This window comes from Trachemys scripta, chromosome 23 (genome assembly GCF_013100865.1).
Source record: "Trachemys scripta elegans isolate TJP31775 chromosome 23, CAS_Tse_1.0, whole genome shotgun sequence".
NCBI lineage: Eukaryota > Metazoa > Chordata > Testudines > Emydidae > Trachemys > Trachemys scripta.
The window spans coordinates 12690973-12705649 of record NC_048320.1 but is presented as its reverse complement, the minus strand read 5'-3'; the positions used below and the strand labels follow the sequence as shown (position 1 = coordinate 12705649).

The window sequence follows — 14677 nt, the reverse complement described above, 5'->3', positions numbered from 1 at the left end:
TCGCATCCAGACAAGACGCGATAAGTCAAACCCAGAAGTTCGATCGCTCGCCGCCGAACTACCGGGTAAGTGTAGACCTACCCTCAGTCTTGATGTTCTGCTTAGGGCTCCTCTATAAGTGAACTCTCAGGAGAATTAATTAGAAATAATTTAAGGTGTGAAATTAAAGTGGATTGGTTAAAGTGCATTAAACCCCTCTGTGACACAATCAAAAAATTAAGGTCACTTTTACTCTGAATAAGAGTATCCACACCTGGGTTTAATTTGGTTTAAGTAATCGGCTTTAAAAGTTAACTTGGATTAACTTCCTGAGCATCCCCATGTAAACAAAAGCCCTTAGAGATAGACAGGTAAAGGGTTACCCTCTTCCACATTAAAATTATATAACAATGTAATTAGATATGCAGCATGGGGCACAGATAAAGAACATGTTGCATGTAAAACCACAAGGCGAATTACATATGGATGTAACCATTAAAACTACTGAACTATGCATGGTTTCCTTATCCCCAACAACCCTCCTCCCAGATCTGCTACTTCACTTCTGAGATTCTTTTCTTTTCTGTCTATGGCCTTGTTTACAGGACAAAGTTGCACCAGGTGCGATTTTAAAGCAGTTTAGTCAGTCTGATGCAAACCCCTGCGTCGACACTCTTATTTCAGTTTATTATGAATAAATAAAATACTACCTAGCTCTTCTATAGTATTTTTAGTTTAGCTTAAGTCAATTAGTAATTGATTTAAAAATCCAATGCAAATTAAAGCAATACAATTTGTTTCAGGTAGACAAGGCCTCCCAACAACATGCTGTTAGTGTGACACTGCTTTGTGTTGTCCTCTCCTATAGGTCACAATCTTTTCTGTTACTTTGAACCAGCTTTTTGGATCATTCCATTTTTTGATAGTAAGTCAGGACCTTATCTTGCAAGCTGCTGCATGCAACAGGATCCCTTCTCCCATGTGAAGCCCCATTAAAATTAACAGCGGTACTTCCATACAGAGCAGCTTTCAGAATAGGGATCTAATGGATTTGTAATAAAGACTGACTTGATTATGTTTTTTTTTTTTAAACTGGTTTTAAAAAAGCCTCTAAACTTCTCTTCCTCGCTGAGATTTTGCGTTAGTTTCAGCACTGAATCATAAGCCCCTCAAAATAGGTATTCTGGATGGAGAGACTGACAAGATGATAACATCGTGAATGACGACGTGACAGGGCATTTGGTTATGAGTGGTGTTTTCAGTAGAATGGCACAGGCTTCAATAGAATCAAGTACAAAACTAGGTATCTTCTAGGAAACATATGCAGGGTAAAGAAGGAGTCGGCAAGCTAAAAATAAAATCTCTTCTCTGTTAGTACAGTGTATTCCAACCCAAGCAGAACTGAGTTTTCCACATGACCTTACCTATCCAAGTCATCTTCCCCAAGCAGAATAGGTGGGAGCGGGAGAGGAGGCAGCGTTGAAGTCTTCAGGTGTGGGATAGCAGCCGTCACAGACACTTGTGGTTTTGTAGAGACCTGGACAGAGGGCTGAGAATTTGCCTGAGTGGACAAAGCAGATGTTCTTGAGTGGGAAGAAGATGGCAAAGAGGCTGGGACTGAAGTAGGGACTTGAACAGAAGTCAGCTGGGAAAGCGGTAGAGGTGGAACAGCTGGTGATGGAGGCAAAGGAGGCAATGGGGGAGTCTGAGGCGGCGGTGTCGTTGTTGGTAGAGGTGGAGGAGGTGATTTTATTGAGGGCAGTGGGGGTGGGTTCTCCTTCTCTGTTGTCTCTGTCTCTTTTGGAGTTGCAATCTCCTCTTTCACTACTACAGACTTCAAGTCTTTTGTTCCCATCATTTTTGAGTCTTTAACTGGAGCTGCAGGCTTCTTCTCAGAGTTCTCGTCTATCTTGGTTTTTATTGGCTCCAGAGAGGTTTTAGTCTCTGCATTCATGTGTATTAAATTAACCAGTTCCGTATCGGAAGCTGATTTTTCAGATTTAATGATTTTGGGTACTTTTTTAGACTCTGTCCCAGTCTCCTTAACCTCAGATGAGCTGTTCTCTTTTATAGACAGAAAAACAGGTGAGTTCTTTGCCTCCTTCCCATCCACCTTTGCTGCTGCTGCCGCTGCTGCCGCTCGCTCTTTCTTTTTCCTGCTAAGCTCTGCTCCCAGGCTGGAGTTCAACGGTAGCCTAGCAGGCGATATACTGGAATGGCGACTACGTGAACCGGACCTCTGCTTTTTACTGTGAGATGATGATGAGTGTCTTGAATATACAGGACTTCGACTTCGGGACTTCACAGACTTCCTATGGAAAGAGCAGGAAGCAGAAAACTGAGATGCAGTCTGACACATACTATGTTAGTTACTGAAATTAATAAATAGGGGAAGCTCTCTCTAAAGACAAGAGCATTCATAAATTGTCAACTACATTTCTGACTATACCCAAGGCTTGTCTGAGGAGACTTAAATTAATGGCACCAGTCTGATGACACTTGAAAATAATCCAACATCTAGGGAGTTTCCAAGGTCAACGAAGCTGCTGCTTACAAATCAACAATTGAAATAACAGAACCGCAAGATGAGGGTTAGACAAACCCCAAGTTAAAGAAAAGATAACAGATGCACAGTGCTTGACTGGAGGATTTTAGTTGAGAGGATGAGCTGACAGTTTAGGAATCTTTCAGGGCAGTAGAGCAGGAGGGAAAACCACAATGATAAGACATGAGTATTGCTTGTGGGAATGTTTTGCACAACCTTGTGGCGTTGATCAGTGGTGTTACAGTAAGGCAGTGATAACTCAGACCTCAGTGGCTAAGGAGTCAAATTAGCAATCAACATTACCCAAAATAGACACAATAGTGTGAATTCATTGTTTCATTTACTGGAGTACTATATATTCACTCACACAGTGTTTTAATATCATGTGCTGCAAAGAGCCACGAGAGAGACATTCAAGTGCTACTTCCCGCTCGAGAGCCTCAGTCTGAGTATCACTGCAATAAGACATTCTCCGAGTGAATGCCACTTTTTCCCACAGATCATCTTCACTCCAAGTAGAGGTTTTACTACTACCATAAATGCATTTGCACACTGCAAGTCAGAAAGACAATTTGAGGCTTTCATCCTGATTTAGACATGTTCAGAGATACTCTAAGTCTGAATTTACAATAAGGGGACTACAATTTATTACATAAGCAGAGATATGAAATGCATTTGGAAATCTGCACTCTAGTGTGAGCCACAAATAAGGAGAAAAATGCCTTCCTTTAAAAGGATACAAGGTGAACAGAGGATGGACTTGGGTTAGGCACAAATCTGCAATATCTGTCAATCTAGTGGAGATTAGGGATGAAGCTTCATTGGAAAGACTGAAAAATAACCCCACCCCCGCCCAGAAAACTGGTATTTTTAATTCACAGGTCAGTGAATATTTTCTCCTCTTCAAGGGAGACTGGGATTTTGCAAGGCATGGGACAGTGCATTTTATAAGTAATGTGTAAACGATGGACTTTAATGATTTGGAAGCCACATGTTACTAAAAAATAAAAAAGAATCTTGAAGTAAGACTCTACCCATGCTTAGTTGAAATCATGCTCACAACTGATTTTTACTCTATGACCTACTCAGACCTAGAGTTCTCTGACCACAGTAGAAAATATAGCATGATTTTAGATCATGGTTAAAAGAAATTCCCTTTTCCACACAGTTCAGAAAACATGTAAACTATAATTGAAATGCAGTGTAAGAGATTAATATAATTTGCATAGGAAAAGAGAATCGCAATTTTACACAAATATTCTGACAACATAAATGCTTTAAAAATAAGCTGAGGGATAGAAATGGCTTATTATAAAGCATTTCACTAGCCATTTGTGATTGTAGAGGCCAAATATCAATATGACTAAATGGATCTTACTTTTAGTCTTAAAGAACAAAAATAGCAATAAGAATATAAAGAAAAAGTCAAGACTTATTTCAGATTCTGTCTTCAATGTTCATGGAAGTTGTGTGAACCAGAATCTGGCAATATGCCTCGAGCTGGTATGTCGTCTTCAGGGGACTCTGGATAATCAGTTTAACGGTCACACACACACAGGCAGAATTTGCCATTTGGCTAGTAGTTCACTTTCCACATCCCGCTGCAAAACTGTCAGGAGCTGAAATAGCTAACAGCATGCTTTCACTGCACTCAGAGGTCACACTTGCAGACTTTGCTGAGGACAACATTCCTAACTGAACTTGTATGACATGGGTAGCTGCAAACAGAGCTAACTTCGTTCTGAAACCTCGACAGCACTGAATCCTGCACTAAATCCCAGCTACAAGGGATTCATAACATGGATCTGGAAACCTCCCCCTCAACAGGCAATATTAGCTTTTGTTACCGCTGACTGCATTGAAATATGTTTTAAGAGAAGCAAATATATACAGGAAGTTTTGTAAGGTGTTTCCCCTGTCTAGAGTAATCACTGAGTAACTTTATCTCTGACCAAGAGGTTAGTGATTTGCCCTCAAACATCACCTTTGAAACCAACACTGCAGTGCAGATTACCTAGTTTATAGTACTTAAAAAGGGAGGAAAACCTCCCAGCTTTAGAGATGTTCAAGCTTTTCTTTCCAGCTACAGTGGAAGGGTAAAAAAATTCCTGTATTTCTAATGCAGGAAACTGGACATGTAAAATGCTAGCCATCAGGCCCGTGAATTAAGATAAAGGTATCAACGGGAGAGAATGGGAATGGCTCACTACAGAAAACCAAAGCACACTGGCAACAGGGAGACTTCTCTGCTACAATCAGAGCTGTACCAAAGAAAGATATCTCGGAGGAAGAACTAATAGAAATCTCTAGCCCTATCTATACTATGAAACGACGTTGCTAAGAGTTGTTAGCAACAGTTTGCCCTCAACCAGTGATGAATGCAGAACAAGACATGATAGAGAGAGCACAATCGGACACTTCCAGAATGCCTGTCACCTGAGGCTCTAAGAGCGATCTAAAAATATTACGCATACCTCACAGGTGAGATTATTCGGCATTATGCCCCCATTATACAGTGGAGAAATCACAAGCATAGTGGTGAAGTGAAAGTTAGTGGCAAAGGTGGGACTAGGACCTAGGCATCTTGACTCCTGGTTTCTTGTTTTAACTACTAGAGCAGGGGTGGGCAAACTTTTTGGCCCGAGGGCCACATATGGGTATGGAAATTGTATGGTGGGCCATGAATGCTCACGAAATTGGGGTTGGGGTGTGGGAGGGGGTGAGGGCTCTGGCTGGGAGTGCAGGATCAGAGGTGGGGATGAGGGGTTTGGGGTGCAGGAGGGTGCTCCGGGCTGGGACCAAGAGGTTTGGAGGCTGGGAGGGGGATGAGGGCTGGGACAGGGGCGCAGGGGGCTCAGGGGCTCAGGCTCCAGGCGACACTTACCTCAAGTGGCTCCCGGAAGCAGCATCATGTCCCCCATCCGGCTCCCTACACAGAAACACATCCGGGCGGCTCTGCTGCCCTGTCTGCAGGCGCCACCACTGCAGCTCCCATTGGCCACAATTCCTGGCCAATGGGAGCTGTGGGGGCGGCGCTTGGGGTGGGGGCAGCATGCAGAGCGGAGCTCCCTGGCCACCCCTACGCGTAGAAGCCGTAGCGGGGACATGCTGCTGCTTCCAGGAGCCGCGCAAAGCAGCCCCCAACCCTGCTCTCCAGCTGGAGCGTAGCAAGCTCCCGACCCCGCTCCCCAGTGGGAGCTCGAGGGCCAGATTAAAACAACTGGTGGGCCAGATGCGGCCTGTGGGCCGTAGTTTGCCCACCCTTGCACTAGAGAAACTACCTCAAATTAAATCCTCTAAATCCAGTTCACGGACATTTGACAATATGTGATTTTGTGCTGCACACCAGTGACTATGGTGCACATACAAACCCAGAAACTAAAACCTCATAATAGTGTGCAAGCGGACATCCATCAAGTGGGGTGTTACCTGAATTCTTTCTCTTGGCTATAGCTGCAATGGTATAGTTACGACAACTGCTATAGAAGACAAGTGATTACATCTGTTACCTTCCCTCCCAACCAAAGACTCTACATTTCCTCCTTAACCAAAAGCAGTTTGTTTGGAAGGGCCACTTGGAATGTGACCTGCAGTGTGCTTTCTGCATCAGGGACATACCTGTATTTAGTTCACCATCTTCCTTCTCAGACTACATTTTGGGAATGGGGACATAAAAGAATCACTAGAAAGGATTTCACTCTCAGCCAATGAAAAAACATCAGTGCCACAGGAAAGACTCTTTCATCCCCCTCTGAGGAATTTACACTAAACTTTCCTCACTGCATGGAATGCATGTTCAGTGAAGCAACAACCAACATACACACAGGAGTTCTGATTTTTAGTTTGCTTAACAGTTAGAAAGAAAATAAGGTCTGAAAATTTCCCTTTGCTCATTTAAGTCTAATAGTGTTCTTTGGGGTAGCCATTTTCTGAAGGCTTCTTCCACACTCAGTTGACTCCTTATTTCCTGCTTTGTGTTGCTCAGTGAAACTGAGCTTTGATTAAAAAAAGTGTGCTATACAAAAACTGCAGACCAGCTTCAGGAGAAAGGGGTGGGACCGTGGTGGGTTATCAATTTAACCCTAGATTCAAAGAATTCAAAATAAACAGTGTCTAAACAAGCAGTAACCTTTGGAATTTTTTTTTGGTTTGGCTAACTAGCTAAGTGCCATACCAGAAAGGTGTGCTCAAAAACTTTCCCACATGGCTATGCAAGTTCACGGAAGCACATTCAAAGCGGCTTCCATAAAACCAGGCTCGGAAAAAGTGATGTTCACTTCACAGGAGTAACTAGCATTATACAAGAAGTGAGATTTTTACCCACAAAGCTTATGCCCAAATAAATCTGTTAGTCTTTAAGGTGCCACCTTGTAGCATTATACAGAACAAATCAGCTATTGCTATTTGGGGTGTGTTGGGGGAAGAGGGGGAATGGAGGGAAAACACAGCGCTTTAGGATCCCACTGATTCCTCTACTACCCTCCAATCCAATAGCAACCCTCTTGCTGGTGAAGGAAGAGTAGATACACACCCTTAACAGAGCCTACGAGCACAGCCAGAAAGGATACACGAGGCATCTGCCACCCAGTCAACTTTTCCAGGGGTGTCAAAGCGCACAGTCTATGAAAGCAATGTCTTCATTCCCCAAAAAGTATTTGGTTTTGGTTTGTTTTTTTATATGGAGATAGCCATCTCAATATAAAATCCTAGTGGAGATAAGGGACAGGTACCTTTTGCTTCCATGCAGCTAGTCAAATAAATTCCAGATGGGGGAGAATAGGATTGACCTCAATGAGCTAAATCAAGGCAAAAATTACCAATACCTTATCGCCAGTAGGATTTTACCCTGGAGATAGCGATTTGCTGTGAAGAGAAAGGTAATGTTCTTAGCCCATACCAGCCCTGATTTTCATCGGAAAGCCGACTCCTTAAATGTTGAGAGCCGTGGATGTGGTTTTAGGGCTCAATTCCACAAGCTACGAGTTCAATGGACTACCCACATGAGACATATCAATCACATAGCTAAAGATGCACAGGACCAATCTCCTTGCTCACAGCCCCCAATGGAATCCAGGGAAGCAACACAACTAACATTGTACATGTTGTTTTGACCATACGGACTTACTTCATACAAGTTCAGCTCGGAATTATGATAAAGCTATAACCATAGCTCCATAACACACATGCTGTGAACTGGAAGTTCACTGAGGCACAAGCTTTAGACTGAAAAATAATCTGTGTTAGGCTACCTATCAATCTGTACTCAAAATACTCTTGATTACTACACATCCGAAATAAAATGCAGCACTATTACTAATTTCAAACAAAAATGGGTTGTGTGCGTGTGTCAAAGTTACTGGTGCAAAAAGAGAAAAAAAAATACATCTGTTCCAAAATAAAGAAGTTACCTAATTGCCCTTCTAGAATGCCCAGGAGCTATTTAAAACAAATGGAAGCAAATGATCCATAACTGAGCAGAACACAGACTGAGAAAAGCAAGTCTAAACTAGAAAGAAGCAACTTAAATACAGTCAACTAATTATGATGAAAGGAAAGAAAACAATTAATCAGTTCAGAGTGAGATATGCCCAGAATTAAACAATCTTTCTGAAAACTGTGATAAAACTTTTTCTTAGAATTTTGACCAAGGTTTCCAGAACGTGAGAGCTTTTTTAAGTACATTTAGTGCTAGTGAAAGGTGCTGGATTTTCAGCACTAGAAATTTAAATACTTTCCACAGAACACTCACTACTGCAAACTTCCCCACAATGCTTCACTCATGTTCTGCAGGAGCCACTTCTAGAGGCAAGTGTAACTCAATCCTAATGGCTCATTCAGTCTTGGCCTCTTTGCTGAGGCTGCCAACATTGAGGCTGATTAGTGCCAACAATGGTGGTGCTTTTTAAGATGCGGACATCTATCCAAAGCGAACTGTAACGAGCCCCAGCAAACTCACACAGACCAGTGAGGAGCCCTTGGCAGTAATAAGTGAACACTAATTACCTGGGCTAGATCTGAATAGATGATCTAGAGGGTCAATCGCTCACATCCCCAGAGCCATTCAATCGCCCCCCGACACATAAAAGACAACATAGAGATCACACACCTGGCTACTGGACTTCGGCTCACTGACCGCTTGGCAACAAAAGGACTGCTCGAGCGCCTTCGGCTGTATGGGCTGGGTGATCTCCCACTGTACGACCCACTTCCCCTCTCATAACTGGAGGAGCGCCTCCTGTTGTATGGGCTGGCGGACCTCTGTCTCCTACTGTAAGGACTAGGAGACCGAGTGTTGGACTGGTATGCTACAGGTTCCTTGTAGGGTGGGCTGACCGACTGCCTGCGCGATGAGCCACCGGGGCTCTTCTTGTAGGAGTCATAGTTGCTGGATGTATGCGACCGTGGAGGGCTGAGATCATATTCTTGCGTGTAGGATGCTCCTGAGGGGCTGTCATCCTGTTTGGGGCTGTCAGCCCATTTCCTATGGGGACTTCTTGATTTCCGTTTTGGACTGTCAGTTGCTTTGTAGCTTTTCAGGGTGTCCCTTTTCCGATGGCTTTTACTGCGGTCTTTGTGCCCAGACTTCAGCTCCCGCTCTTTTCTGGACTTCTCCTTGTGTGCTTTGGATGACCTGGACTCTTTGTTGCTGCTTCTTGAGGGCTGTGACTTAAAGTGTTCCTCATTCTCCTCGTTGAGTCTCTTGGAAGTCCCTGACACTCGGTCCTTGGTGGACCCTGACTTGCTGGACACCTCCTGATTCTTTTCCAGCTTCTTCTCCTTTTCCACCTGCTTACTCCTGATCAGCTCCCGAACACGTTTGTGCTGGTGGTGCCGGTGCTTGTGCAACCTGTCGCTCCTGTCTGAACTCCCTTTCCTCTCGTCATTCTCCCTTCTTTCCAGCTTGAGGGCCACATCATCCGAGAAGGTGTCCGAGTCGGAGCTGATGTCATCGTACTCCACCAGTGGCTTGATCATTGCGCCCAGTGGTGCCGCCGTCTCTTGAGCCACCAGCGGCGAATCTTTGGAGTGCTTGGACCTGTGCCTCTTGTGTCTGGAGACCAGCCGGTGCCTCTCCTTGCTGTTTGAACTGCCACTGCTGGATGTCTGCAGCTGCAAGGACCCCCCTCCTCCTCCATCCTTCTTGCCCCCATGTCTCTCTGGATTTGGCATTCCTTCTCCACTGTGCTTGCAAGAGGGGAGGGGGGAATCCTCCAAAACCCCCAAACTTTAAACCCCAGTCACCCCCCCTCTATAGGCCTCTCTCCTCTTTCCGTGGCTCGCCTTTCTCCTCCCACCATTCACAGCCACTTCCCCCACTTTGCCTTTCCTCCCTCGTTCTAGCTCTCTCCCTCCTTCATGGGGTGCAGCTCTTTGGATCAGGCCCCGGGGTGGGTGGTGGGGGGAGGGGACTTGACCTCACAGGGCCCCTGGGCAGGAAGCTACAGGGCCTGGAAAGCCCCAAGGAGGGGGGCCTTGGGAGGGGGGGGCTGGGCCCACGAGCGGGCCCCCTGGCCTGGGCAGAGGGTCCTCTAGGCAGGGGCCCCCTGGGCCTCTGAGCAGGTCCCTAGGCCCGGCTCCCTGAGTGGCTCCCTACGCGGAGGGTCCCCGGCTCCCACCCCCTCGGCCGCGGTGCGGCGGGTGCCCGGCTCGCGGCCCCCTTTGTCCGCCCCGCTCTCGGGGCCGCCTCCCCTCTCACTTCCCAAAGCGAAACGGCACCGCTTCCAAGGGGGGCAGCCGCCAACTCTCGCGAGACTCCTGCTCTCGCGTGATGAGCGCAGCCTCCCCGGCCCCCCCCCGCTCGGCCAAACCCCGCGAGAAACGCCGGCCGGGCCCGCTCAAGCCTCGCGAGAGCGCCTCAAGAAAACTTTATTGAGCCACCTGGTAACGCGGTCAGAGAAACAAGCGAGCACAAGGCGACCTCTCTTTTCAACAAAACTTTATCGAGGCGCACTGTGCGGACAGCCCCCCCCCCTTCATTTCCCCAACAAAACTTTATTGAGATGCAGAGTGTCCACAAATCGCTAAGGCCCTGCCCCACACACACACTTGTGTTCAGAAGCATCATGGAATGCCCTCCCCCTCTCCAGCTCCAGAGGGAGCCTGAGTGCCTTGCAATGGGTGGCATGAAACGCATGCCAAGCATGATCCTAGCAGTGCCCCAAGGCAGAGTGGGGGTGGGGGTGTCGGTGCCTCTCTAGGCCCAGATTCATGGAAAGAGAACCCAGGCATCCTGACTCTCAGTCCCTTGCTCTAACCACTAGACCCCACTCCTGTTCCAGAGCCAAAAACAGAACTGAGGAGTCCTGACTCGCAGTGACTCTAAACCCCTGATCACACTCTCCTTCAAGCTGGAAACAACCCAGGAGTCCTGACTCCCAGTCCTATGGTTCTAGCCCCCTAGACAACCATTTTTTTACGTAGACAGTATATTCCTGCAGTTCTTACAACGTGGGCTGCAGGTCCTAGGCACCCTTTGAGGAACAGGCCCTACGTGTCCCTACCAAGAAACTGAAGCTCTCAAAATCAATGGGGAGACATCTGAACATTTGTCTTGCCTATCGCTCAAACTGACAAATTGTCACTCCAGAGTATGTGGTGTAGTTGTAGCCATGTCAGAATATTAGAGAGACAAGGTGTGTGAGAGAATATGTTTTATTGGATCAACTTCTGTTGGTGAGACAGACAAGCTTTCAAGCCAAGAAGAGCTCTGTTTGACTGGAAGCTTGTCTCTCTCACCAACAGAAGTTGGTCCTAAAAGATATTATCTCACCCACTTTGACTCACTTCAGTGGACATTTTACCTGAGTAAGGACTGAACAAAACCTGGGTGAAGGCCTCCAGATTTGGTTGATAGTGAGTAGTAGAGTATGGGCCTTTAAATGCCAGTTTTAACACTTTAAATCAAATAGAAAAAGCAAGTAAACACTCCCTCCCTTCCCTCTGATTAAAAATACCCCCTTGCAGTTTCCATCCCTATCTTATTCTAAAGAGAAACAATAATGAAAACGACTATTTTGAGACTTGAGAGTTACACATGACGGATTGGGGAACAGTGCTACTGAATGATACAGCAGTGGCCCCAGCAATGCACCATTAAATCTACTGAAAACTGTAAGATTTGGACTGTTACTGTTGAAGGCAGATGTAGTTTTGTATCATGGTCACTTCACTTAAAGGCAATTTTTCAAAAGCTCTGAAATTCCAGGTTTTGATTAGCATTTATTCAATTTGCATTTATGTATGTATGGCTTCCATGTAGCCATGTCAGCATTTTGAACACTGAGCCCTCTGGCTATAATTATAATTGTTTGTATTTCATTATAGACCTCCTTGACTATACTCTCTAGGCAATAAAATTGCCTTTAGGTTGACACTCACCACTCAGAAGCTTATCCAGTATCATTCATTTCCTTTTTGCTCATATTTTACAGACTTTAAAAACAAATCTATGCTTTGTTTTTAAGTTAAAGGATGGCAAAAGAAATACAAATAGTTTGTGGTTTATAGCTGCTTTTGCTCCTCCAGGCCCCAATTTTGCAATGAGCTCAGTATAGAAAGCCCCTTATGCCCACATAGAGCGCCACTAACTTCATAGTTTTTAAGGCCAGAAAGGACTAGTGTGATCATCTTGTCTGCTTTCCTTGTCTGCTTTTTAACACAGGCCACAGAATTACACCCAGTAATTCCTGTATCAAGCCCAATAATTTCTGATTGAAGTAGACTATATCTTTTAGAAAGACATCCAATCTTGTTGTAAAGACTTCAAGAGATAGAGAATCCACCACTCCTCTCAGCAAGCTGTTCCAATGATTAATACTCCCCACCTCCCCGCCCCACATACTGTTAGCAAATCTGCACCTAATTTCCAGTTTGAATTTGTCTAGCTTACATTTCTAGCCATTGGATCTTGTTATGCTTTTGTCTGGTAGTAAAGTTTTTTTTTAATCTATCAGAAATCTTCACCTATAGGTACTTCAAAACCAAAATCAAGTCACCTTCTAACTTCCTTTTTGGGACGCCTACTACATGGAGCTCATTACAGGATCAGGGCTTCAGTAAAATCCCGGTAGACAGACCTCCTTGCACCCTGATTTTATTCTTCAATCTGATCTGCTATAACGGGTGTTGGGTTCCACAGGGAGCTCTGTGATTTATTAAAATATTGTAATGAGCTGACATATATAAGTGTTTAACACAGTTCTCTACTGGATGGAATCAGACCTGTGCATCAGAGGCCCTATACTGCTAACAGCTGAAGGAGATTCTCCTTTAGTTCACATGGTAGAATGCAGTGCTTTCTAGAGCAGAAGGATATGAGTTTTACCTCCACACGTCATGAATTTCAGAGGAATTATTCTGTAAAAAAAAAAAGTGACAACCATTATAGTCCTAGGTAGCATTTTCCCCCCATTTATATTGCATTAGCAAATCTACTAGTTTTATCGGGGCAATTTTCCATTACTTTTTTGTTAAATATTAATTTATTTGTATTCACTACCTCACATGGGTATGTGATAAGTCATATGTACCCTGCACGATAGGCTATTGAACAGGGATAAATGTCTTCCTTGGGGAAAGAGAATCCTACCCCATTCATAAAGATTGCCTGAGCTGCCACTCTTGGAGAAGAGGGTCTTCAGCTGTGGCTTATTAACAGGAAGTCAGGGCCATAAAGAGGAAGGTATGAAAGTAGGCTGGATTCCCTCAGTGTAGAGGGGATGTGCTTCTGCCTATGTAGAGCTGATAAAAATCAACTGCTTAGGCAAACTCTCATAAGAAGAGATCTTTGTTTGTCATACTGTAGGAGTGAAGCAGGTATACTCCTTGGATTCTACAAAAGGGCATCTTTCTGTTTACTCTACAATGAGCCAGAACTATGCATTTGGGCCTGATGGGGAGTGTGACTACCTACTAAAAACTAGACACTAGAAGGACTGCATCCTGCTCCAAGAAGAATGACATGTGCTTTGGATTTTTTCTTCCACATACTCTTGTATTGTTTCCCCTTTAGGGGGCTAGTGACCCCTCATTCTTGGGTGTTGTGAGCTTTCAAGCCTGTAAAGGACTTTGAGGCCTTCTGATGAAAGCCATCTGTTGCAAAAGCCAAGCAATGTTCAGCTGCAGAAGACTTGACTCAATGAAAGGGAGCAAAAATAGCCACTCGATAAAAAGAATGTAAAAATACTTAATATATTTTGAAGATTTGTGTTATTTTACATGCATTTTTTTTTTTAATTTTAAAGGTGCTTAAAATAGCCTCCTAAAAGCCTTCTTTGGGGAGAAAGGTGTAAAACCTATAATATGTTTAAAAGCTCACTTTAGATGTGTTTAGAACTGTAACCATTAATGTCAGGCCTAAACTTTTGTCTACCAGTTCCTATAGTTGGAAGTTATGGATCAGATAAATTGCACATTACATACATAGCAGGTGAGGTAATCTCTTTTACTGGACCAGCTTCTGTTGATGAGAGAGGAGTTTTTGAATGTACACAACTCTTCTTTAGGTCTGGGGCACATACTCAAGAGTGTCATGGTAAAATACAAGGTAGAACAAATAGATATAAGGAGTTAACACATGTTGCAAGAAACCATTCAAGGTGAAGTGACCCACTACCCCGGCTTGCATTTTGGAGGTGTTGTGCGGGTTTCCTTTGAGGATGAGGACTAAGAGGTCAGAGAGGGAATGATCATTTTGTGAAAAGTATTTACGTACAGCTGATCTAGTGTTCTTCTCTCATCCTTTTTCTGAGTGAACTCATTTGAGAGCATTTCTCATTTCACCCACATAGTTGTTATTGGAGCATTTAGTGCACTGGATGAAATACATTGAATGATGTGATAGGCATGTATAGGACCCATGGATCTTGAAAAGTGTTGGGGGGGGGGGGGGGGGAGTATTGTCTCTTTTACCAGCAAAAGTTGGTCCAATAAAAGATATTACCTCATCCATCTTGGGACTTACATGGCTACAACAATACTGTGAATTAGGTACATAGGTATGTACATAATTACCATACTCAATCAAACCACTAATCCCTCAAGTCTTTTCTTGCCCCATTTTATAACCCAATACTAGGTTCAAGTTGGATTATTGTAAGTTTTATGGGGTCTGACTTTGGTCAGTGGGGGTTGCTTTTGCAGCTTCCTTCATAA

The 14677-nt window shown here is 44.4% G+C and overlaps 1 protein-coding gene across 4 annotated transcripts in view; it reads right to left on the bottom strand.

Moving 5' to 3' along the window:
• Window positions 1-10252, bottom strand: part of CDK12 (cyclin dependent kinase 12) — a 71040-nt gene extending 60788 nt beyond the window's left edge. For all 4 annotated transcript variants that reach the window (XR_004643784.1, XM_034755741.1, XM_034755742.1 and 1 more), the window contains exons 1-2: window positions 8631-10252; window positions 1404-2291 (exon numbers count right to left, since the gene is read on the bottom strand). Coding sequence is in view for 3 of the 4 variants with exons in the window: in XM_034755741.1 (XP_034611632.1) it covers window positions 1404-2291; window positions 8631-9694 (1952 nt within the window). In the remaining variant the exon portion in view is untranslated. The remainder of the gene's footprint in view (window positions 1-1403; window positions 2292-8630) is intronic.
• Between the last annotated feature and the right edge of the window lie 4425 nt (window positions 10253-14677).